Raw genomic sequence first — 27,731 nt, 5'->3', positions numbered from 1 at the left:
GAGTCTTCCCTATCTCATCCAGTTTTTGGTGACTGGTCCACACAGGTAGCCTTCGCACCTGTCCTAACCACTCCTTCATAGCAATTGCTCTGTTTTGAGCCCTGCTTGAGGGCATGAAAACTTCTGCTGCTCCTGGGCCTGGACTGTGGGTGTCTTTGTGATGCTCCGATGTGCTCTCATGCCGCTATGGTCCTTCTGCCTCTCTGAGATGTAGAGTATAGGATCCTTCAGCTCTTTGCCCCCCAGATCTCTTTGGGGCTCTGCCAGAGAAGTGACCTTTATCTCCCATTCTCTCAGGCACTTCTGATTGCTTTGCTTGAATGAAAGATGAGAAGTAAAGTTACAAATGAAGACAACAGCAAAACCCCTTCATGGGAATATAGTGGCACCTTAGGCTTGATGAGGGTGAGGCTTCTCCACTTTAACTTTGCCCTGGTGCTGGGCTGCATGCATGTAGACTTCTGAACCACAATAGTAACTTCTTCTGTTCAAATGTGCCATTGAACCCAAGGGGGTGAGAGAGAGAGTGGATGGAGCAACACCGACTTATCAGCACTACTGACAATTCCCCATTATCAAGTGTGCTCAGTGTGATTCCACTCCTGAAGGTGGAGGGGGACCAGTAGGGTCTTGTTCCTATAGAGACAGCCCTACAACCAAAAAGAAAAAAAGGTAGGAAGAAAAACCTCATATAACTAAATTTAGAAGGAAAGTAAGAACCTACAAATAGCTGTATCTCAACATTTCACTTAAACATGTACTACTTGTGTCTCAACTACATTTTTATAGTTTTTTTTTTTTTTTTTTTGTGCGGTACGCAGGCCTCTCACTGTTGTGGCCTCTCCCGCTGCGGAGCACAGGCTCCGGACGCGCAGGCTCAGCGGCCATAGCTCACGGGCCCAGCCGCTCGGCGGCATGTGGGATCTTCCCGGACCGGGGCACGAACCCGTGTCCCCTGCATCGGCAGGCGGACTCCCAACCACTGTCCCACCAGGGAAGCCCCCCATTTTTATAGTTTTTTTAAAATCTTTATTGAATTTGTTATAATATTGCCTTTTTTTTTTTCATGTTTTGGCTTTTTGGCCCCAAAGCATGTGGGATCTTAGCTCCCCGACCAGGGATTGAACCTGCACCCCTTGCATTGGAAGGCGAAATCCCAACCACTGGACTGTCAGGGAAGTCCCCATCGTTTCTCTTTATGTATTAACTATTTTAGTATGATATAAACACTGCCAGTATTCCATATGAATGGAGAGAAATCTTGATTTTTTTAATTAAAAAGAAATACACCTGTTAGCCCAAAACTGGGAACATCCCAGGTACCCATAAACAGGAGAATGGGTAAACAATGATACATTCATTCAGTGGCCTACTACTCAGCAATAAAAAGAAATGAATTATTGATAGTTGAAACAACATGGTTGGATTTTAAAAATATTATGTTGAATGAAAGAAGGCAGACCCAAAATAGTTCTTACTGTATGATTTCACTTATACGAAATCTATAATAGACCAAATTATCTAAAGTGCTAGAAATTAGATTAGTGATTGTTTCAGGGATGGGGAATTGACTGGGAAGGGGCATGAGGATCTTTCTGGGGTGATTAATACATTATATATAATCTTGAGGGAGCATGGGTTACATAGATGTATACCTTTGTCAAAACTTGAGATCCATATATTACACTGTGTGCAAATTTACCTCAATAAAAAATTTCAGGGCCTTCCCTGGTGGCGCAGTGGTTAAGAATCCGCCTGCCAATGCAGGGGACACGGATTTGAACCCTGGTCCGGGAAGATCCCACATGCCTCGGAGCAACTAAGCCCGTGCGCCACAACTACAAAGCCTTGCCCTAGAGCCCGCGAGCCACAACCACTGAGCCCATGCACCACAACTGCTGAAGCCTGCTCCTAGAGCCCATGCTCCACAACAAGAGAAGCCACTGCAATGAGAAGCCCATGCACCGCAACAAAGAGTAGCCCCCTCTTGCCCCGCAAGAAAGCCTACACGCAGCAACGAAGACCCAACACAGCCAAAAAGTAAAATAAATAAATTTTTAAAAATTTCAACAGTAATAAAAAAACAGTGAGAAAAGTTAAGAAATAGGAGACATTTCTGATTCATAACTTGGGTTAAAAAGAGTTCAAAGGGAGGGAGAGAGAGAGTTAAAGGAACTAAAAAAGTGAATGAATTTTTAAAAACATTTTAAGTTTTCTTAAGAGGTGTCTTTACTCTCTAAGCACTTACAAAGTCTAGAGGGAATCTTTGTTTTGCTTAACAGATTATCCCTTTAATGCTTGTTTCCTGAAGATCACAGAAGGCATCCAGAGCTATAATATCACTAGGCTCTGATGTTCTAGTGGGAAATGTTGGGACTGTTAGAAAACATGATGACAAATAGCAACTAGAAGACAACAGATGTTTCCCCTCCAGCACAATAATAATAGCAGAGATGTTCTATTCAGCAGAGATCAGGGAAGAACAAGAGTCACTCGTCAGAAGAAGCATCTTAGATGAATAAGTTGTGATGCCGACAGGGATATGAGACATCAAGAAGAAAGACACAGATGAAGTTGTCTCAGATCCTATGGCAAATGAAGACGTCTGTCAATTGGCTTATCACACAGAAAGCACCACAATTTACAGCTAAGGAAGCCAAAAAGCTGTGGCTGGCATTGCACAGGGTTGCTTGAATCAAGAAAAGACTAGGACATCTCCATTTTTATATGTAAAAGATCATACTACAGGACTAGAGAAATTGAGGTCACAGACTCTGCTGCATGTAATATTTTCTTGAAAATACAAATTTATTGGAGAAATTATTCAGAAATGGAGCAAAAAGTTTGGTGACTTGGCTTATTAAAGTTTATTTGCTTTGAGAAAAATAATTATCTGAATAAAGACTCTAAAAAGACTGAAGTTTTAGTTCGGGGGTGAGTTATTCTGGCTGGAGCTTTATTTATTCAGTGATTAGTAGATTAGCCCATAAGAGAAAAGAAGTCAAGTGAAGAGTAAAACTACTTCAAAGTTCCTTAGTATCTTGGAGCCCCCATTGAGAACTACAGCAGAGGGGACTCCATTTAGTAGCCAAGTATGAGAACCACAATGTAAATGGAGTTTCCAGGTAATCAGAACAAAGTATTAATAAGTCTGATGAACAATGTCACTGGGAAAAAACTGGATAAAAGTGCATCCACGGGCTTCCCTGGTGAGAGTCCGCCTGCCGATGCAGAGGAAACGGGTTCATGCCCCGGTCCTGGAAGATACCACATGCCACGGAGCGGCTGCGCCCGTGAGCCATGGCCACTGAGCCTGCGCGTCCGGAGCCTGTGCTCCGCAACGGGAGAGACCACAACAGTGAGAGGCCCGCGTACCACAAAAAAAAAAAAAAAAAAAAGTGCATCCACTTTGCTTAGTGTCCACCAGGCCAATGGGCAGTAAGATTTGGAAGACAGTGTTGGGTGAAGGGGAACACAAACCACGGGCATCAAAGGCTCCACATCACTGCTGAAGGATGTCCAAGGGACTTTTTTGTAATACTGATCACTTGGAAGGCATATCACCAAATAGGCTTACCCATGTAACATGGAACATACACCTTACAAGTTTTCAAGACCAGGTGACTACGGGAGATCGTGAGTAGGTGAGAAAAGTATGGCGAAATAAATACTTTATCGGATGACACACCTTTGCCAGAACTTCTAATATATCACTGTATTTTGGGGTTGTGGAATTATAATTTGAGTTTTAGGGTTTAATGGTCCAATATTCTGATCTTACGTGCATCTTTTTCTACTTTTTCTCTCATCTTTTCCCTCTTGACCTCACCTTTTTCTACTCTCTCTCACTCTCTCTTCTCTTTTGTTAATAACTTTTTTCTCTTATTATTAAACTCTCCTCTAACCTTTGTCTCTTGCTTCCTCCCCCTCCTTCCTCTTACCATGATGTAATTGCTCTGGGGAAAACTTCATCTACAATAGAAAGGTTAACCAGGAGGTGTCCTACTAATAAAATAAGGTGTGAATCTGGAGGCTTATTATTTCCTTCTTTAAGCTCTGTTTTACATGACAGAAATAAGAACTCACTCAATGGAATTAAATGTCAAGTACATTTGAAACAAGTGATAAAATATTTCCTCAAGCAGTATGTAGTGGAATTCAGCATAGTAGGAGGTCAGAATATTGCATGCAGTAGTAGGGTATAGAACGGTTATTTTTAATCCAAATAATATTTGCCATTATACTTGCTAGCAAAGGAAAGATCAAATTTTTAAACTCCCTGGTGAAATAAGAAGAGTTCTCTTACCTTCCTCAGTGAGAAGTAATGAGAAAGAATGAGCTATAAATGGAGTTTGTCATTTTCACATTTAGAGCATATGTTAGCTCCTTAGAAAAAAGCCATGACATTGTTGAAGGTGATATTATTCTCAGTCTTATAGAGTGAACTTTCCTTGCTGTTTTTCTAAAAGTATTCCACATTTACAAAGAGAAGAGGATTTTACGAGGGGTTTGTTTTGTTTTGTTTGTTTTGCGGTACGCGGGCCTCTCACTGTTGTGGCCTCTCCCGTTGCGGAGCACAGGCTCCGGACACGCAGGCTCAGCGGCCATGGCTCACGGGCCTAGCCACTCCACGGCATGTGGGATCCTCCCGGACCGGGGCACGAACCCATGTCCTGTGCATTGGCAGGCGGACTCTCAACCACTGCGCCACCAGGGAAGCCCACGAGGGTTTTTTTTAAGCTTGATCTTTCACAATAGTCATGCCTTTCTACTATAAAACATTGTCTCTTTGCTGTAAAATATGGTCAAAAGTTGAGTGTTCTGCTTGTTGAGGGTTTTTTTTTTTTTAATTTTTATTGGAGTATAGTTGATTCCTTGTTGAGGTTTGAGTGGAAATTACAAGGAGCTCCGACGTCTCCAGAAGTCAGCTGACTGCCCAGCTCCCACAGGGCTGGCAGGGTCCTATTTACTTTGGTGGATTCACCAGTCCCTGATCTGGCCTTGTTGTGCAAGCCCACACATCAGATGGTGTCAGCACATGCAGTGTGAGCTGTAACTGGGGGAAGAGACTTGTTATCTTTGGGTCAGGAAATTATAAGAGATTTCTCTTTTCTCTTTCCATTTTTAATGTACTTTTTATAATCAGATCAAATATTAAAATTATTTTAATATCTCTGTTCAGAAATGCTAGTGAATAGACAGTTCCAACTCATAGAATACCAGACACTGAATCCTTCAGAGGCAATAAATCATGGGTAGATAATACGATGTCCTCGGTCTTGGGGACAAATGGCATGTATCTCAAATGAGAATTTGATGATAACTGATTGTCACTGAGTTTCCAGGTGATTAACTTGTTTCAGCAGAGTAACTGACGAAAGGCTGAGTGATTTCACTCTGATCTAAAAAGAAGAATGAGTTGCGTAATGAGACTGCTCTTGAGAAAATAGTATTTTAGTTATTTATTTATTGTTATCAGGATGATGTCACCACCAACCATTCATAAATCTGTGGTTGTGCGAAGGAGCCCAATTTTCTCATTAATCCTCCTCCTCTTTCCAGTGTCCTGAAAGTCCTGTGTGAGTCACTGCAGGACATGGGGACTGCGGGGCACTCCAGGGACATTTCACTCCAGCTTCCTCTGTGCCTCCTGAACAGGGGCTTTGGTGTGTTTTCCAGACTATTAATTTTAAAGTCATGATTAAAAACAGAATTATACCTTCAGAAGTGTGCTCTCTATAACACAAATGCACATTGCATATAATTCCTAAACAGAAACAGCCACCTAAATGATAAAAAACAAAGACAGAGAATTGACACCAAGATAACAAGTTTCAAACTGCCAAGGAGCTTGTTAGAGTGAAAAACAAATCTTGGTTCAAAGCATTTCTTTTTCTTTTATGTTTCCAGTTGGACCCTAGATGCTGGTCAACAAGTACCTGCCTTCATCCTTACTGATTCCTTTATGGTTTTGTTTGTTTCCTTTATGTTTTTGTTAGGGAAAAAATGGTAGTGTGATAGTGTATATATAAAATAGGGATGAATTATGTAGGGATGTACATAACCAAAGGAATATTGAATTTGATTATGTACTTTAGTCCAGTGAATTCATTCTGAACATTTTCTGTGAAGTCCATGACATTTCTCTTATTTTTGTACATTTTCATTAGCAAAGCAAAATCCCTTATCCTATAAATGAAAAAAGAACTTTTAAGAAAAGACATTGTAGCTCTTCCAGATAAACTCTTGACAGTAAAAATGATGACAAACGTTTTTGAAATGCACATGAGTTTTGTAGAATTAGAGTTCTTTTCTCTTCTTGGCTGCATTAGAGTGGAGTAGGAAAAATATTGGACAAGGAATCAGGGAATCTAGCCTCTAGTCCTGTTCTGTCATTTGTAAAATGACAGGGGCTGATTGAGACTCGGTGATACTTCAGATGCCCTCTAACTCGAATGACCAATGATCTGTGAACTGTAGTAATAGATGAGATTCATGTGGTACCTAAGCATGTGATAAATAGGTTCAGAGAGGGCTCAATATATTCAGGCTTTGCCTGGTCTTCGGGGATAGCAAGCATTTCCCTTAAATTGTCTTTTAATCATACTGTTCATGGCAGATTATATTTTGAGGTGGGCGATTCGTATGATGGGCTGTGGTATTTGTCAGATTCTTATGTTCTGTTTTTCATATTGAGAAAAAGAAAAAGAGGGGGCAAGTTTTCTTAGATTAGAGAAATAGTCGGTATTACTTTTACTCTTAAGCAGAGAAGCAATTCATTTCTAATCCTTAGCCTGATAGGTCACATTCCTTTTAAATTGAAAAATAAAAGTCTATTTAACTGGGATTATTTAAAACTTCTTCTTCCCACCAATCTCTGAAGAATATGTTACCTAACTTTACAGAGCCCATCATTTTCTTGAGAAAATTTGGTTGGGAGACCACAGTTTAAATGTTAGAAATAAATAGCACTTTTTTTTTGCTCCGAACCTAAAGAAAATTGGACTGCTCATTATCCAGCAAATTGAACCCTTATTCTTAGGAACAACTCATAAGGGAAGAGTAGAATTTTAGACTACTAGTATTATTCGCAGAGAGGACCCATTGGGGTTAGGTACCTAACCCTACTCAACCAAGTTAACTTGTTAGACGCAGGGGCATTCTGAGAAAGACATGAGGGAAGAGCTCAGGCACTCAGAGCACTTAGGCATTGCTGTAGATTCTGGGATGAGCCAAGAATTCCTGTTCTTGAAATTTGGATGCTTATTTACATCTGCAGGTTTTTAAAACTTACCTTGTTTTTCTGAAATGGATCACTATTTCCTTCTGGGAAGCCATGACTCCTAGTTGCCCTTTGTATTATTTGGCCTCCATCAGAGTCATTGTGTTCATCATGAATTTGTGATTTTTCTTTTCCTTAATGATGATAGCATTCATGTAAGTGGTTGTACAATGCTTAACTTTAATGGTAGAAAAAATATTATGAAGGTCATATTATAGACTCACTGTTAGAAAAGTCACCTTGATGGGCAGCACAAAAATATTAGGATTGTTAGGAACATGAACAGAAATGAACCCACTGCCAATAATCATGGAAAAGTATGCAGGGATAGCCTCAGATTGATACACACTGAAGGGTCACGATGATAGTTGGAGCTTTCCAGAAACCAGACTAAGGATATAGTTGTTCCCCAGGGATCCATTCTTGGACCTCTACTTTTCTCACTTAGTATATCCTCCCCTCTCCCCCTGGCCCCCAATAATATGCACTCCTGTGATTTCAGCCATATCTTAAATTGTCCTGTCAGTGCTGATCTCCTTTCCCTGAAGTTCAAATACATATAATTATTGTCAGCTGGTCATCTCCAGTTGTCAGCATAACCAGAAGAGCAGTCAGTTTCCAAGCCCTGTAATTCCCTAGAGTTGAGCTGTCCAGTATGGTAGCCACTAGTCACATGCAGCTATTAATCACCTGAACTGTGGTTAGTCTGAATTGAGATGTGCTGTAAGTGTAAATACACCCCATAATTTGAAGACTTTTTATGAAAAAAGAATGTAAACTATATCATTAATAATTTTGTATAATTACATGTTAAAATATAATTTGAGTATACTGGGTTAAATAAAACATATTATTAAACTTAATTTCACCTATCCTTTTTTATTTTTACTGTAGCCATTAGAAAGTTGAAAATTACATATGTGGATCATATTATGTTTCTATTAAAAAGTGATACTCTTTTCTTCATCTCCACCTTATTTCAAGGCACTATTGTGTCGTACTTGTGTTATATCAACAGTCCAGTCTTTTCTACCGCTAATCCATTATTTGTTAGAGTAATTTTCCTAAAAGTTGGATCGTATCATGACTTTGGAAGCAGAATAGTGGGAGTTTAATCCCAGTTCTATAATTTTCAATCTGTGTAACCTTGGACAATCATTTAATGTCTCTAAATCTCAGTTTTTAGCATCCTCTAAATGTGGATAAAAATAAAGGCGGGTTATATGAATTAATTGAGGCGCTGTTTGTAGAGTTCCTAGTGCAGTATCTATCACTTGGTAAATGGCGCATGACACCTTCCATGAACTGGCTGCCACTTTCCAGCCCCATCCTTTGCCACCCTCTTCATGTACCAGTGTGGTTCCAGGCACACTAACACACTGAAGTAGCAGTTTTACTTGTATCATAATCTCTGCATTCCTTGTGCCCTATGACACCATCACCTTTCTTCTTTGACTAACTCCTATTTCTCATTCAGGACCAGTTCTGGGACCACCTCCTTTGGAAGCTCTCCCTTACTTCCTTAGTCTAAGTTAGGTACCATCACAGCCAGCGCGTACTCCTGTTATAAGGAGTGAAGAGCTATGGAAAACGTGATGGGTGTTGGAATTAGCAAGTCCTGGGTCCAGATTGCCAGTCTGTCAACTTTACAGCTGTAGGATTCGAGCAAATGCTTAACTTCTTTGGAGCTCAGTTTTCTTATTAGTAAAACGAGGACACTGAAAACTATCTTATAGAGAAGTTGAAAGATTCAAATAGGCTTTAGAATATCTGGCACATAATAGGATGCAGTAAATAGCTATCATTGCGTTGGCACCTTATATTTTAATTGTGTGCTTGTTTCCCTGCCTTTCCTTCTGGAGTATAAACTCCTGGAAGAAAATAATACTGTTTTTGTTTTGGTCTTTGTACCACTAAAGCTCATCATATTGCCTATAGGTTCTCAACATATGGTTGTTAATTGTAAGAATGAATTAATGAATGATAAATGAATAAATAACACCATTGGCATCTAAGAGTGGGTTGGATTTGACCACCCAGAGGGATGTGCTTTCAAAATAAATTATGTTGACAAACCCAGACATACTGTGAGAAATTCAAGCAAAGGACATTTAAAAGACCTTGACAAGAAGCTAACGGATTTGTTTCATCAATCCTTGATGAAGCCATTGTACCTCCAGGTAGCAACAACTTAGTGAATAATAGCTGGTAATTCTGAATCTTTAAGTTTCAACAGGGTACCAGTGCCTTTGTAATTTTAAGTTTCTGGAGCTATACAGCACAACAAAGAAAGGTCCAGAGGGGTTTTTGAGCCAAGTGGGGACAAAGCTGTATCTGATTTCCTTTTTCTTGTGTTTATTGTTTTTTTAACTCCTGTTATTCCACAAAATAGAAGTGGTTCTCCAAACACATCAAACACCTGTGGTACATTCACTGGTTCCCGAGTGCCAGGCTGTAGGCTACCTATGCTAGAATCACCTTTAAACAATATACAGATACCAAGGCTGCACATGAATCCTATTTAATCAAAACTGTAGGTGATGGAGACTTGTAATACATGTATTTATACAGATACAGTTTTTCTGATATACAGTTGATTTGGGAAGTGCTGATCAATATTTATAGATAGAATGATTGCTATGAGGATTCAAATATCAGACCTCGGACTTCACATCAACAATGATGCTTTTAGTTTAGAATCACTGGAGGAAAATGGCAGATAGTCATTGTCAGGGTTGAACAACCTTTTAATTTCTCTCTGTCAAAGCTTATATTTCTTTTGAGCCATTTCACAATGCCTTGGAGGCCAAATAATCCTCATCTATCAATAAGTAAGAAGCACACTATAAGTTCAGTGCTACTTCTCTGTACTTTTATCATAATCACACTCCTTGGGAAAAATTGTGTAGTTTTTTTTTTTTTTTTTGGTACGCGGGCCTCTCACTGTTGTGGTCTCTCCCGTTGTGGAGCACAGGCTCTGGACGCACAGCCTCAGCGGCCATGACTCATGGGCCCAGCCGCTCCGCAGCATGTGGGATCTTCCCATACCGGGGCACGAACCCGTGTCCCCTGCATCAGCAGGCGGACTCTCAACCACTGTGCCACCAGGGAAGCCCCAATGTGTAGTTTTAAGAATAGAAAAATAGTAGTAAGAAGTTCATATAGTAGGTTCCCTGTGGGGGGAAAAAACTAATATACCTGTTCTGGATGACAATGGTAGAAATCCATAATAATAATAATAGCTAAACACTTATGCTAACGCTTACATCATGCTTGCTCTATTTGACGTGTGCCAGGTTCTATTTGAAGTGCTTTAGATCTCAGGCCCTAATAATAGTTCTGCTTATGAAGTTGCCTTATATTTATTTACTCATTCAACAAATATTTATGGAATACAGCATGCCAGGCATAAAATGGTGAACAAGAGACATATTTGTTGCCTTTATGAAGCTACTACTATGCCTCTTCTAATGTCAAGGACATGTTATTAGAATCTTGCTTCACAGTAATCAAGAGAAGATTTAAATCTCCTACTAAGATTTGAGATACTACCTTTAAAAATTCTATATCAGAAGTTGTTCTCTGTTTATTCTTAAAAAAGCAAAGCTTCTTGACATTGTTGATCGCCTTTGTATAGGAACACAGCTCAAAAGATTAGAATAATTTATTCCATGCAATACACATATAGGAAATACTTCGATTTTTTTGCCACGTTTTTACTTACTTATTGTGCTTCTGCCTCTTGGCTTTATGGGCTACCTGGTATCTTTTCACACTTTTGTCTTCTTCCTATTTGAATAGGGCTTCCTGCTCCCTTTTTTTCTCTGAGATTAGCAAACAGCTAAAAGGGCCTGGTACAATGATCTTCAAAAACAAAGGGCATGGTGCCCTTTCAATAATGTTTGGCACCTAGAATGTGAGTCTTTGAAAATGTCCTTTCTGCATGAAATACAGCTCTCATGTGCTTTGAGGTTCAGACTGAGGAAACATAATTCTTTCTTTGTACATGTAATGATTCTAGGTTGAAGTATCATGATGCAAATCATTGTCAATGTTATTGTAAATATGCAAAGTCAAATCCAGAATATTCATATTGTCAATTTATACTGAAGACATGAATATATTTGTTTTTGAGATTCTGTTCTAAGGTTTTATTAGCCACTTCACTTTATAATAATAAAGCAACTAATTATTTACAAGGTTAACATTAACTCAGTCTCCAAAATTTGCTTGAATTAGAATTTGTGTTTATTTCATATTACTATGTGGATTAAGTACAATCTGATTCCATTATTTTTTACATAGTATATTTCATAGACATACAATCTATTTGAGGACAGTTATTTTAAACATTGACATTAATCATAACTCAAAAGAAAAAGGTTTAAAATTTGTAAAACACCTTTTGATTTCAGAGATATATGGTTTTAGTTCATTATATAAGTGTATATTACTTTGCTTATCTTTCATATTAGCAAAATACTTGTATTGGGCATAGTATATTATGTAATGATTGATAATAATACCAGCGGCCATTAAGTGCCTACTGTGAGATTGATTCTGTACTCTGTGTTTTATGTACACTCTCTCATTTAATCCTCATGATAACTATGTGATACTTAGGTCCATACTATTTTCCTCATTTTACAGATGAGAAAACTGAAACTTTGGGAGGTTAAGTAACTTACCCACCATTACGAGTAACTGAAAGAATTGGAATTGAAGTTCAAATCCTTCTGTTTTTGTTTCTTTAACATGTCACAATACAAAATACCATTATCTTCCTTGAAATGTTGATTTCAACTGAATAACAACAACTATTACATCTTTCTTTACCTGAGTGATAAACCACATTGTGCTACTTAGTTCACAGCCTGAGGTTGTGTTCTGTGTTCCCACAGGGTTGAATGTAACAACTGTGAGACTGGAGAACAGTGTGGTGCAATTATGCATGGCAATGCTGTCACCTTCTGTGAGCCATATGGTCCAAGAGAATTGGTAAGTATGTGCTATTTATGTACATTATTCCAAATACAGTCTTTACTGAACTTTTTGCCAACAAAAGGTTTTCCTACCCAATTCCAGTTCAGATGAAAATTTGCAGTATTATTTATGAGTCCTATTGCAAATATCTCAAAATTAGGAGCAGTGATTTTATAATTTATTTTCAAATGTAGAAAATAAAGAATACAGTAATAAAATTGGCAGCATCAATGGATCTCATTAAACATGGTGCATCATTGTGATTATATGCTTTTTTAAAAATATGGGTATGACAGGCATGACATATATATATGACACACATACATATATATCATAGCTAAATAATTTGTGTCTTTATAAGCTCTTGTATAAAGCTTTACTTTTACACTTCTTATTTTCTCCTTGCAAGCCAAAAATATTAGATGAGCAATTTTATCACATTATTTTTAAACTTTGTTTCCTAACCACCTAGGAACTTTAATGAATTTTTTTAAAATGAAAGAGCACACTGAATAAACCAGTTTTTAAAAAATTTTGGTTTATGCCAAATTGTTCAGTAGTAGGTTACTTTAATTTAGATGATTAGATTTTGCTTGCCAAAGGTAAGTCCTTGGATCATATGTAAAATGAAACATGAGCATTCTAAATTGAAAGCAATAAAACCACTAGCCATCAGCATGTGGCTAGTGAGCCTTTTGTTGTCACTTGGTACTTCTTTCTGGCACCAAGACTACCTTCATTTCACATTCTTGAAAAAGGATATAAAAGCAATTGTTGTGTTGTACTTCTAGCTCAATTTCTTTGCATCTAATTTCCTTTTCGCAACATCTCTTTTGCTTTACTTTTCTGCTTTTTGACTTGAGTTTCAATGCCTCTCCTTTTTTCTCCCACATCTTCCTTATGATGGAAGTTTTAGTAACAAAGTTGTGTTTTTCACCCCTCCATCACACGTTATGTTTTCAATTCATTCATTTAAAAAGTGGCCAAAAGACTGGCTTCCACAGTGAAAAGGAGGAAAAAACCTTGCTAGGTAATTAAAATAAGATTATCAAATTGTGAAAGTCAATTAGTTTTTATAACATGGTTCTTATTTTATGCTGCTTGAATACTCCTTTCATGGCAATAGATAAATTTAATTTATTAAACATACAAGCTTCAGAACATTGATAAATTGAAGAGTTTTTAGTTGAAATTAGAACACAAACAGAGTTAATTGGATGCAAATTAAAATAATAGGTGCTCATAATTCAACTCTTAACAAGATATTATAACATTCCTGCAGACAAATGTGACTCTGTAGTGAAATTCTCCTTGAAAAAATAGATTTGCTAGTACATCTTAAATAATGTTCCATGACTGAATTAATTATCTATAAACCTTAAAACAAAATTAAATTTTGGTCATAGTTAATCAAGCTTAGAATAAATGCCTATTTTAGAATGTTCACCCATTCAGTAATATTTCTGGAAATGCTTGGTAAATTCTTTTTTGTATCTGATTAATAAGAAATAAACATATCTAAGAATATAATACCAGAATTCATATTTCTGTAGCATAGAAACTGAAGTATCTAGTTTATTTGATCCCATGTAATATATTTAATCCTGAAGGTTTCACTGTATCCCAGTTTATTTAGCATTAGAGTTTATACACCCAGTGGGCTAGTTTTGAATTGTGTTATATAATTAATGTGAGATCAGCCTGTCGACTAAAAAGGAGAATATTCAAAATAATTTTCTTTATCCAAGAAAGGAAAAAACATACACAGATTTCTATTTCGTCATAAGTATTTTCCTAGGATGAATTGTGTTGTAGACTCAAAGGGAATAGAATGAAGATACATTAACAAAGATAAGGATGACATCTACATTTTACACACTGGCAACTTCTAATTTCCAATAATTTTTATACCATATTGGCGTCCCAGGAGCAGAAATATATATTGTACCCAAGTTGTGTTTACAAGAGAAAGATCAATCGAAAGAAAAGTGATGAATTCAGTGGTCAGTAAACATGCTGTTGTCCACTAAAATTCAAATATTTGCACGGCACTTCAAAACTGAATCCAGTTAAAACAGTTGTGTGTGAGAACTGATGAAAGTTATCAGCCCCAAACATTACTTTTTAAAAAAATATCCTTTAAAATTTTTCATAAATCCAATTCTTACTGAAGTTGTGAAACAAAGAACCACCTACCACAGGTAAAGAACCTTAGTAGGTTAATGCTTTATTTTTTAAAATGCCTAAAAGAGCATTTCCATTTTGTGAATTTAGTCAAATGGCTATTTCATTTCAATAAAACTCAGAGCCAGTGAGAGGTGGTACCCACTTACAGATGGGCACACCACGCATTTCAGTTTCCACTGCTGCTCTGCTGTGCAGCCCTCACATGTTTCACTACTTCAGGGAAGTCTCCATATTTCAGGGGGTGGCACCTAACTTGATTCATTTTGCTAGTCTGAAATGAAGGTAACGAGGAATTCATTTACCCACTCCTTTAAGAGAAAATGTGCTCTCTCAGAGCTTAAAACAAAAGTAGTCATGTTAATCTTCATTTTTTAAAAATAAAATATTTGCTCAATTATTCTCTCATATTTGGAAATGCATTTTAGTTACAAGGAGGAGTTTGGGCTAAAACAGGATTAAACTCAGTGAAAATTTGCAGCGAAGAAGCATAGAATGAACAGCCTCAGCCTGCAGTGAATTATTCAGATTCATTTAGTCAGCATATTAATTTTCTATAATTTTCTGTAATTTGGAGTTGATTTGATAATTTAAGAGCAGTGAGATTTGGTAGGGAAAAAGTTCTCTCTCAGACATTCATAGTCGCTGTAATATTTATCAAAATCTCTTTAAGAGGTCCTTTAGTTTTCAGAATGTCCCATGTAAAGACTTAATAACTTTGCAGACTGAAATCATATATTTGAACTCAAGAATAATAAATATAATACTCAAATGTGAATATAGGTGAATAGGTTTTATAGGCAGTGCTTCATTGTTTTTTTTTCTCTTCATCTTTCCTGTTCTTTCTTGTAGCTGACAGTGTTACTAATAAACTAAATGGGTAAAGGTAAAAGAATGGGAGTCAACAGTCCTTAGCTTCCCTGGTGAAGAAAAAAGTGTGGAATCAATGACTAATCGAAGTCTAGGGTCACCCTCAGTTAGCACATGTAATTGAAATTTGGCACTATTTCAAGTGATTTACTGTTTGCTAGCAGAGGTCACGGCTGTGAAACTTGATCACCCAGGTGACAAAAGCATCATTTATTACACCCCCAGCATAAGTGTCAAAGACACTCTGGTCTGTTTAATGCACTAGCAATTAACAATAGCCGTGGTGCTTTTAACTTATATAATACCATACCATTGTTTCAAAGAACTTATATTCAGGAGTGTTTCATAACTCATCTGGGAATCTACTCAGTTACATAAAATCAGAGGGGGAAAAGAGCATTCATTCAATTTTGTGAAAAATTTTTAAAATTTCCATGTGCCTCTTTGGACTTTAAGATCAAAATTTCCAAGTGGAACACCCATGAGGATAAGTAGTTGAACTTACTTTAAAAGTTATGAGGGAAAAAAAACAGATTTCTTTTAACCTCGCAGGACATTTGGTTCTGTCTAAAACATCCATGAGACATTTGGTTCATAAGACATTTGGTCCACACCAAAGGGTCCTTGAAGTTTGATCTATCCAAAACATCCATGAGCTTGTTTGGTCCACATCAAATTGCTTTGGACAGGACCAAATATCAAGGACTTTTTGTAGTGGACCAAATGTCTTTTGGGCATTTTGGACAGCACCAAATGTCTGCTAACCTTTTCTAAAGGAATCTTGAAAAGGAGCTAGTATTTTTGTTGTTTAAAGAAAATTCTATTAGTGCATTTTTCCCTAACGACTCTGGTGAGAGGAAGGAAGTAGGAAACAGTTCCGAGCATGGTGGGCCAGGTTTCTCTTAAATATTTTGTGATAATGAGAGATTTCAATAGAGAATTTTACCTGACATCCTGACACTAGTGATTTTTGCTATGGTTAAAATCAATTAGGAGCTGATACCTATACTGATATCTAGACAACTTACAAAATGGGCTGTCTTGCCCTCCCCTCTATTACCTTTTCTGCTTCTTCATGAACTTTAAAGCCACATATTTAAAACACATGCTCAGTCATGTTTCCAAATTGTGCTGTAGAAATGGGAAGTGCAATTCAACTTTTTGATATTCACATCTCAGCTGAATTCTAGCACTTCAAGAGGCTGGCTCACTGTTTGTCCACGAATTCCCATGGCGATTCATGAACTGGGTATCTCTTGACTCTTCTGCATTGTGGGCTCCATCACATGGGGGCTAACACAGTGCAGGGACAAGTCTAAGGATGTTATTATGACATTTAAGAAGTCTACTGCTTCTGCCATGTTGAAAACACAGTTATACACTTTTTGTTTTATAAGGTGCAGTCATGGGAGGCATCCCATACCTTACCTTATGGGGTCAGAAACCCAACAAAAGAGTCATTGAAAATGAGAACCTTATTTCCCATCTTACTTAAGCTGGTATGGGTCAAAGTCACTACTCCATAGAAAGAATGAATGAATGAACAAAAGAATTAATTAAGAAATAAATATTTTTAAAATTTTAATTTATTTAAAATTAAATAAGGTACCATTCCTTTTTTTAAAAGGGGGAAAACTATTTAGGCATGCTTCTTCATGAAACTAAGGGAAAATAATAGAAATGTGTTGGAAGAGTATTTCTAGGCCTATAATTTGATTACTTTTGGGGGGAGTAACAGTTTTATTGAGAAATAATCCTCATATTCTACAATTCATTCATTTAAAGTATACAGTTCAAGGTTTTTACTTTATTCACAAAATTATGCAACCATTACCACAATCAATTTTATAACATTTTCATCTTCCCCCAAAGATATCCTGCACCTTCTACCTGTTGTAATTCTATTTATTTTTCAAAACATTCTTACTCTTCTCATTTGCTCTTAATTTTGGTCCCAATTTTTGTTTGGTCACTTTTTATGATATTCTCTTGGGCCCCTCATCTGTTGATGAGGACAGAGAGGAGGTGGTGGGGTGAGTGGAGGGGACTGTGTTACGTGCCTGGTAAATTATACTAAAAAAGAGTTTTCGATAGGACCCTGAGAAATGTACCAGCAGTGCCTAAGTGAGAATCTCACAGAGAAATACATCTGTGTTCTGACATGTCGATAGAAGTAAGCTAACCGCTGGATAAACGTAACCTCTGTTTATGGTTCCTTTCTATCCTTTATACTCTCCCTCCTCCTGAATCTTCTGCTCTTTCTCCTCCTCTCTATCTTGTCTTATTTTGTTATATTCCTTTTTCTAGATTACCACAGGCCTTAATACAACAACAGCTTCTGTCCTCCAGTTTTCCATTGGTAAGTTTTTTAGCAGTTAAGCAATTTAACTTGGAAGTGTTTGTTTAATCATAGTGTATAAGCAGGATTATGGTGCCAAATACTTTTAGATTTAGAGGAGAGTAAGTCTTAACACTGCAGTAAATAATTTAAAACATTTTTGAAGTGAAATAAAAAAATTGTAAATGCTACATCCTGTTCTCACTTCTCTCTGGCAGCAAGTGGTATTTAAAAATAATCCAAATAATCTGAAACATCTTAAAGGTATTTACATGTGGATTTTGAATGTATTGGGTTTTTATATTGTACAGAATTACCTTACTAGTAATGTTTTCCTCAGATTAAAATTGAAATCTGTTAAATTTCCTGCATTCTTACTGAATGGCAGTGAAAAAGATAATCATTGGTGGTTCAGAGAAACCAATTAAGGCTTCATGCTTGACATAAATAATCTATATTTAATTCAGACACAGATAATTTTAAAATGACTGTGTCTGGCAGTATTTCTTTTAATTGCCTTTGTATTAGAGCTAAAAATTTCTACCCAAAGCATTCAGTAAAATCAGGTATCTTTTGATCAAGTGTTTATAGTTTTGCTGTCTATTATATTATTTTCCATTTGAATTTTCAAAGGTGTATATTAATAAATAACACAAGTTTCCAAAGGGAATGTTCTAGGTAAAGAAAGATGTTGCCTTCTAGATGGGGGCTAGTTTATTGGTCTTGGTATCATAACATGGAAACCTCCTGGCCTCTCCCCATGACATGAGGACTGCTAGCAGCCATGCCCCTGAGACAGCATCCTCCACTTTCCACTGTCTTCACCCTCATATCTTTGGGCATCCCCCGTTAGCGAAAGGACTGTTTCACTCACTAGCCTTCTAGTCCTAACTGCAAATCAGTGCTCTCACAGCCACTGTGGTTGATTGTGCCTAAGAACAATTTTCTTCAAGTCATGTATTGTATTGTAGTTTTCACTTTTTGTATTGTAGTATTGTCACTACAATACATCATGTATTGTAGTTGTCACTTTTTCCTCAGGTTGCCTCCTTTCAGCTTCTGTAAGTAAAAATGCGAACCTGCCTGACTACGGTTTGAACTCCTCTTCTAACATTGATAGCATTACCTATAACAATTTACAAATTATTCAGAAGTCCATATGTGGTCATAAGAAAAGCATTGGCAAGAACAAAATAATGCGTTTTTTGGTAAAGACGATTTTCTTTGATCTCTTAACAAGTGTATCCTAAATTTTGATCTATTAACAAGTGTATCCTAAATTTTCTATAATGAGCGTGTAACACTTCTATAATCAGAAAAAAAGCTCATTTTTAAAAAGTTGTGGTGCTACAAAAACAGATTTTTAAAACTCTAGCATGACGGGCTAGTGTAACTTAGAGTTTCTTAACCAGAACAAATGTGTTTAAATTCATTATACTATTAATATAAAATATAAGCTAGATTTTTTACTTATCTGTATTCTGAGTATTTGAATATTAATTTCAGATAATATCTTTATGCAATTAAAGAACACAAAAGAATCCTCTTTAAAATATATGCCTCACAATTCTACTATATTTAAATTTTAGTCATGGTAGCAGAGATCCAGCACCAATTAAATTATCCTTCCTTAAAGGAAAAAAAAATTCTATTTTTGTAAATAGTAAAGAGTATACTGTGGAGCTGGCATAGATTCATTTCCCCACCTTTCAACAGCACCCTACCATCAACAACAGAGCTGATGAAAGAGGACCAAGAAGGTGTGTTTATCAGAGAATGTAAGGTTTGGTGCCTGAGACCCAAAACCCAGAGCAAGCACCATGCCCAGAGGCTTGAGACTAGACCCAAAAATGTGACTTAGCAAGAATCCTTGATTTCCCCACAAGCCAGAGGGCTGCAGCTCAGTGAGCCAGAGAGTTGCTTGTATTATACAAAGCATGGATTTGAATACCAGGTTAGAAGACTGGAAGAGTAACTGAATCAGGGAGTTGCAAAAAGATGGATGGATGGATAGATAGATAGCTATGTCAAGTTTATAACTAGAAAATACACTTAGAAATCTTTTTTGAGTGGGAGGTTTAGAATAAAAAGTGAAATTTTAACATGTCATTGTTCGGGAATGAAACAAAATATTTAGTTAAAGAAATTATAATTTACTGCCTAGCAACTTCATTGGGGAATTTGCTTACTGCATTTTGAGAATAAAAATTCTTGGGAACTAAGAAGTATTAAAGTGGCTGAGAAACAATGTAGTGGCAAACCATGAGCTGTATGGTGTTGTATGGTAAATAGGCATAGCGGGCAGAACTTTCCAGAAATGGTTTTGTGTATCTCATGATGAATGCTTGGAGTAGTATTCTTCTGTTTGTATGTGTGGTGTGAGGACTAGACTGGGGCACATACACAAATTCCAGAAACGTCATAATTGTGTATATTCATCCTGAGCTCTACAAGCCCCACAATAACCAAAGGAGCAATCGCAGCCAAGTAGCCACTGAATTTATATTCTCTTCAAAAATTATATTAAGTGTGTTATAAAAAAAACACTGTGTATAGACAGTTCAACATTTATATTTATTTGTGTCTTGTGGAACTTTCCAAATCTATTCAAATAGTGTGGTTAAATATGGTCAGATTTAGAGTCACTCCTTAAGGAGTCCTCTGGGATGTTAAATGTTCATTGTATATCATGATGATTCAGATGTAATATAGACCATTTTCTAGGGGCTTCTGTCATTATTTATGGCCTCAATGATAAGTATGTTCATAATTATGGCTATATAACCACAATTGAATAAATTATCGCCTTGATATTTTTATATTGCTCTTATAAACATTTTAATTTCATCACAAGCGTTATCCAAGATAGTCCATATAGAAATGTCTTGAATTACTAAGGAGTGTCTCAAATAAACTCTATCATGCCAATGTTTAGCACCAAGGCTATCCCAACTCTTTCTAAATACACACACACACACACACACACACACACACACACACACACATAAAAATATACAGACTATCTTAACCCAATGAATTTTAAAGTTAAAGCATCCTGAAAACACAGTTCTGCAAGTTGAAATGTACCAGGTTATCAACAGCTAAATCATCTTGAAAGATGTCCTAAAATATTCTTAGAACAACTTCTCATTTTTCCATTCCAGTGAAAGATTTCATATCCATTTCTGTGCTGAGGCATCGATCTGCTACAGTCCTCACTTGATTCATTAGGTTCAAGTTGTGGAATTTATGGTTGTAAGCTTAGGGGCATTTACCCATTTCCTTTAGATTTCCTCCGGGACAGGAAGAAAAGTTTGAGAAGATGCCCTTGTAAACCACTATTTTACAGATGCCTCCAAACTCTGTTTTCCCAGGCAGGGTCCTCGGTCCAAGGGAAGGGCTGGTAGTACTTTGGATCCATTATTCACCTAACAAAATTTCACTGACTATTTGTTGTCTGGTTAGGCTTTTATGAGCCAGCGTTAACTATGGAAAGACAAAAAAGTGAGAAAACAACATTTTTACAGTGTTTAGTGGTGTGGTAGAAGCCTCTGGATGCATATGGAGCATGAAACGTCTAGGGAATTGCCAGACTGTTATAAACATAGATGGACGTGTGTACACGTCCCCGTGGTGTTAGGTCCTGCAGAGTAGAGCAATACAGGAAGGCTTCTTAGAGAGGAGAATCCCTGAAAGTCAACAGCATGAGTCAGTGGAAAGGACAAAGTTTTTCCAGTTAAGGAGGTAGAGTGACATAAGCAAGGCTTAAAATGGGACCGTGAGTGCTCTCCTAGAGCAGGAGGACCGCCTGGGGTGGCTGTGAGAAGTGTCACAATATTTGTGTCCATCTGAAGAGCTAATCTGCATCAGCTGGGAGTTTTAAGAAGGAAATAGAGGTCGGAAAAAGGACCTCTTTCTCTCTTGAGCAATAAAGAAATATAATGAAATTAATTCTTAATGTATGTGTGATCTTCCTTAAGAAAGATCAGTTGTGTTAAGAATGGATTTGTCCCTTCCTTAATGTAAATCTGCATTGATTCACTCAACAAGAAATTGCCAAGTAATATGCTTGTTCAGTTTAGCCCAGCTCTTTTTTTCAGATTAATAGAATCCATTGGCTAAATGGGGATTGAAAGTAAAGCATTTAAAAACATACATTATGAAGAACGGTTTGCTATAGGAGGTAAATCTGTCTTGTCCATCATGCTATTCTCAGCCCCTAGCCTAGGGACTCAAAATTAGTAGATGCTCATAAATATTTCTTGCCTGAATAACAAGTAACTATTACAGAGACATCTGTAATATTATGTAGCCAAGTGCTAAATTGGTATGATGCAGACATTTCACACCAAGAAATTTGGGGGAGGTGATCTGAGGACCTCAGTCAATGGAAAAGATGACCCAGAAGGAAACAGAGAATCACCAATAAACTATGCTTTTAGTGAAGCCAGTAGATGAAAATACATATCCATGTGTTTATCAGTTTGCTATTATTGAACTAGCTAGATTCTTTTATTTGTTCATAATTTATAGAGTTAGTATCTTTTTTCTTTGGTTTTACTTATAAATATCCTAAAGATTTTGGGTTTTGTGCATGTGTTTTTATTTATTTATTTTGGCTGTACTGGGTCTTCATTGAGGTACATGGGCTTCTCTAGTTGTGGCGCACGGGCTCTAGAGTGCACAGGCTCAGTAGTTGTGGTGCACACCCTTAGTTGCGGTATGTGGGATCTTAGTTCCCTGACCAGGAATCGAACCTGGGCCCTCTGCATTGGAAGCGTGGAGTCTTAACCACTGGACCGCTAGGGAAGTCCTGTGTAGTTTTGTTTATTTGTTTTTTTTTCACTGCTTTTTTGTTTGTTTTTAATCACCTCAAGCAGAGGAAAGGCATTATATCATAAATGTTTTATATTTACAGATTAAGATATGAAAATGTTCTTAGGCCTGAATTATTCTCCTTTGTGCTGTACATGCTACCGAGTCTCTGAGATAAATGAGAGCTACTCATTTTGTATTTTGAAAAATAAAAACTAGAAAATTACAAAGTTAGAGGTATTCATTGCTGAATTGGAAGATTGCTTTGTAAAAGAAAAGAGATCTTTCTCAAATAGATGTAATGAATAAATGCCACTTATAAGAGGTATTATATTGCATTTAGCATGAGGGAAGTTTTTCCCTCAAGCCTGATTCACAAACATCTTAATTACTTAGAACTTGATTCAGTAGAGAAACTGTCCCTCAACTCTTGGAACAGCTAATTCAGAAGGAGGAGAAATTGAGCCCTCTTATATCTTGGTAGGAATTGTTGTGAATATCCTGAGATACATTTCTAAATCAGACTCTCTTTTTTTTTTAAGGGTCACTTTCCTTGGTAAGTAAGTAAGACCTTGGGGAATTTATTATGAAGTCATGAAAAACTCTTTTGAAAACACGGGAATCTCTGAGTATGAGGCTAAAAAAATCTCTGGTGACTTGAGCTCAAAACATACAAAAATAAAAACAGAAGTTTAGAAAATTTTAATGGTAAAATTAGCTTAACACATGTGCTTTTAAGGTTAAATACATGTTTTATTTGAGTTTAAGATTCTTGGATATAAAAGATATTAAAATAAGATTTGTTTATTACTTGATTTTTAGATCTTCAGGAATCTATATTAACACAAAAATTGAAATATTTATATATGGAACACTTCTGGGTTATCTATTTAACAATTAAAGTTTGGAACTGATTTTAATTCAGGTTATCCTTCTTCTTCATCCTGGAGTTGACCTTTTTAGGGAATGTATATTTAAAAGACCACTTTATATGAACTTTATATATTTTTCAAATCCACCTCACCCCAAGTTCTTAAGTCCTATCTTACGTAATAAACGGGAATATTCTGAAATATTGTAAGATGCTACTAAGTATAAGGTTCTGGCAAAGACTGTTGAGATTAATTATGTCTTTGCATTATTGAAACTGATAACTAAAGAGTTGTCTTTATGTGAATTAAAATACAGTTTGAAAGATACTGTACCCTTTCTCTTTTGAAATATTTATTTAATTGTCACTCATCTTGATGAGGCTTAAAGATAAATATTAATAATTCATTCATAACTATGTTTCACTAATATTTATTGAAGGCTGTTCTAGTAGAAGGGATAAAACAGTGAACAATAGGATGAGAAGCAGTTGATCATTGATATAGATTAAATGGTCTTTCCTCCATGAAAACTCATCTCATTGCCACATCCTCCTATATCTGAACCCCTACTTCCTCTGTATTTATTTTGTGATGCCTACTTCACTCTGCATTGATTTATATACTCTGGCCATTTATGCACATCCACTTTCACCCTTTATAGCTTAAATGTTCTGTGAGGACTAAGGAGGGTACAAGGATCCCTCTTTGTATTTAGGGCAGAATTTTACTCACGACTAGAACTAAATAAATATGAACTGAATTGAATTCTATTCTTAGGTTAGGAAAGAGATTTAGTGAGGTTCCACGTTGGTGCTCAATACTAGACCCTTCTTGACTGCTGAGGCAAGGGGGTGTGCTGAATGAAATCCATGGGCAATATTAAAACCTGGTCTGAGCCAGCAGTTTTCACTTTCTTATCAATCAAGGACTCTTGATCAAGGATTCTTTTATCACAGATCTTTAGGATGTGAATACATCCACTGTAGGGAAAGCAAAATCTAAGAAACTGCCCAGCCTTCCAGAAGTTTATTATCAAATACGTGGAGGTGGGGGAGGGGAAGTCCATGTGGGAGAAGAAACGGAGGGGTGCAGACCACAGAGGAGGGTGAGGGGGAAGCCTGTTGGAAAGTCCAGGAAAGAGGGAGCTCCAAAGGCAGGACTTTATCATTCGGGAGGGAGACTGACAAGAGCAGGTGTGGTACTGCCCCAGAGACTCAGCATCACAAGGAAGGTTAGAGCGATGGCTCCCTTCAGGGAGATAAGGCAGTGGCCATTCTAAGACCTTGAGACCAAGGTCAAAGCCCGAACTGCAACAAGGGTGGTAATGCTGAGTCTCCAGATTGCTGGGGGTGGAGAGGGACGTTATTTAGCACCTGCTGCCAAAGGTGGGGATCAGTCCTCCTAGAAAATGAGCCAGGCCTGAGCACCAGGGCTTGGTTTATGGCCTCCACCCCAGGGAAGGAGGGCTGCTCAGCAGGGAACCTGGCAAAGCCTGACACATTTTGCATTTGTCTTCCTTGTGTTTTTCTCAACATAAGATCTGATGAAACCTCTATGTTGTGGACTTGGGAGGGAACTTGCAAAGGGCTGGGCACCTGAAATTGGTTGGAAATGGCATGGCGTTCCATAAACCAGGAGGGAATTGGTCCCTTTCTCTCTTATAGGAGTGACAGGAAAAAGGAAAAAATACAAATATTTTGGAAGTGAGGGAATGGGGAATAGGAATGAAAGGGAAAAAGGTACAAAGGGGAGGAGGACAGCTGTTCATTTTATATCCTGTGGTCATTGTCCGTCTGCCGTAAACCGAAAGAAGTCACCTAATGAGGTTTGGGAATTTCAGCCAAGGAAGTGACTAAGGAGCAAAATATTAAGTACAATAAATCACATACTGTCACATTTATTCAGAAGGAAAGGCTTGCAGATCTAATAGCCTGTTTACTAATAAAGTCAGTCAAAACAAAAATTATTACTAGTAGCCTCATTTTAAAAATAAATATAAAGCATAAGGGGAAGAAGAGTTGCTTTTAAAACCTGGCTCTTTTTCTATATTTTATGAGAGAGGTTTTTTGAGTTTCATTCAAGGTAGCATGTTTTTAGCCTGTGTATAGCATAAATATAGAATATTTGTGAGGATTTCTTTTACTGTTACTTTATTTGACCTCTCTTAATCCTTAATATCAGTTTTTAGTAGATGCTTAAAGTGGAAATTTTACTTTCATATAATGGTCCTTTTTGCAACACTATCCTTGAAATATGTTTCTTCACTTAAAAATATGCTTAATTTCCCCCAAAGGTATTTTTTTGGTGGGCAAAACAGATTTATAGACATAAATTCTGGATTTTCATATTCAAATAATTGCTTAATTGATCTTTTGGGGCAGCCGAAGATTTTGGACATGTTGATTTCTCTAAACCGGCAATTTCTATTAATAAAATAATGATTTATCTCCACTTCGGTCATCATATTTTACCAAAATTGAATTCACTTGCTCTTGACAGATCCAAGAGTAATTTGAGAATTTCCTCTTGTGTGGAATGGAACTATTCTTAATTAAAGTAATATCTGTGGGCTCCTTTCAGTCACAATTCCCATCCCTGTCATTTGGGACTGAGAAGCCCCAGGATGCGTCCCGCCTGGGCTGCCACAAAGCATTATCCGATACAGTAACCATTTTTTCCTTCCCTGCCTCTTACCCACAAATCAGACTGCTTCCCCTTTGGCTACAGTCTCTGAACTTCATCAAGGCATGAGCTGCTGTCTCTGTGCAGGCACAGGCCAGGCGAATTGAGCCTGTATTTTATGAGAGCCTGAAGCAGTGCTGCATGGCAGGATGTGTGGGCAGGGTTAGATGTGGGGACAGCGGCTACTAGAATGCCTCAGAGGAGCCAGGGAGACTGGTGCTCAGCCAAGAACAGTATCCAAGTACTCTGTGGATACCTGAGGTCCATGAAGGTAATAAGTAACCAAAACAACTGGCTTCAAAGGGTAAACCAGGCAAGAAGCTAACTCACTGCTGAAGGACAAACTTGCTTACAGTTTTTACAAAATTTATAGGCTAATGAAACAGATTTATACAGATGTGCCACATTGCAAACTAGTATGAACAGGTACATACAATCTTATCAAGTTTAGGTTCTTCTACTAGGAGAGGAATAAAACAAACATGAAAGCTAAGAAATATATAAAACTGATTATCCTGGAAATTACAGCATTATCTGCTTAAAACCGGCAGTCACAATTTAGGTCCCGTGCATTAGGTAGTACTTCTTCTAGACTGGCCGTATTACAAAGATTTTGCTCTACTTATGGTAGGTTGTTTTGATGCCATGGGCTGAGAGAGCTAACGCCCTTAGGATTTTTCTGGAAGACTTGGTAATGAAGGAAATAAAAACCTAAGTATAGTATAATCATTGTTCTACATCATTGTTGTTACTGGAAAATAAACATGCCCAGCTGCCTCCAGTGAAATATTTGAGCAGAAGTTTGTGCAACTATCAAAATATTGATCATCTGTATAATAATGGTCCATGACTTGCTTGTGGCAGAATTACTTAGAAGAAGAATTGCCCGGTGGCAAATAAGCTTTTACTGTGTTTCTCAGCGCTTGTGCATACAATGAGCCTTTTCTCCGTAGTGAGTAGTACTGTCCTTAAAAATCTCTCTGGGGGAAAAAAATATAGATAATTGCCAGAACTGCTTATTATACCAATATCTTCATGTTGCTCATCACATTTTTCACTATATAGAATGAGGCAAGTCCCTTTGTTGAATGCCTTAGCCTACAGTAACATGTAACATCCCCTGGGAGTGACAGTGTCTGGCTTTTAAAAGCTTCTCTAAAAGTTCCCCATTCATCTCTTTCTCTCTTTCCATTCACTACAACCTCTAGTTAATGGCCCTGTCCTCCATTTATCTACCTTGAAAAGATGAAAGGATGGGTTGAATCTGCTAAGATTTGCTCCAGTCCTAGCAGGGAGTTCTAAGTAGCCTGATTACATCGATTTCATCACTTTATGATCTTTCTATATCAAATGCTGTTGTTTCCATGCAGCTCTGGGCACCCTGCTTGTCTCTGAGGTCTGCGTTTTGAGGAATGGCAGCAGCAGCGCTTGGGTTGCAAGAATCCTCAGCAGGGCTCTGTCCAGACACTCCTCGAGCCTTCAGTATTTATGGGTCCCGCTCCACTATCTAGAGGCATGATTTCTGGCAGTGCTTTTCCCCATCTATAAATTCTGCGAGATAACTTTTCTCCTTCTGTGGCCCTGTGCCACATTTAAAAAGGCAGCTTGTTTTTCAGGCAGAGCTTTGAGGAAAGAGCCTGCTCCCGGCAACCACTACCGAACCCCCAAGAGGCAGTAGCTCCTTCTATTGTTTCTGTTCTGATTT

General features: G+C 37.4%; 1 protein-coding gene across 2 annotated transcripts in view; it reads left to right on the top strand.

Annotated features, from left to right (window-relative positions):
• The window catches only part of RELN (reelin), a 516,315-nt gene that overhangs the window by 251,250 nt on the left and 237,334 nt on the right, over positions 1-27,731 (top strand). For both annotated transcript variants that reach the window (XM_060157241.1, XM_060157242.1), the window contains exons 7-8: positions 12,184-12,280; positions 17,627-17,678. In XM_060157241.1, the coding sequence (XP_060013224.1) occupies positions 12,184-12,280; positions 17,627-17,678 (149 nt within the window). The remainder of the gene's footprint in view (positions 1-12,183; positions 12,281-17,626; positions 17,679-27,731) is intronic.

This window comes from Lagenorhynchus albirostris, chromosome 8, assembly GCF_949774975.1.
Source record: "Lagenorhynchus albirostris chromosome 8, mLagAlb1.1, whole genome shotgun sequence".
Taxonomy (NCBI): Eukaryota; Metazoa; Chordata; class Mammalia; order Artiodactyla; family Delphinidae; genus Lagenorhynchus; species Lagenorhynchus albirostris.
The sequence above is the reverse complement of the archived record's forward strand: the minus strand, read 5'-3'. Positions and strand labels throughout refer to the sequence as shown.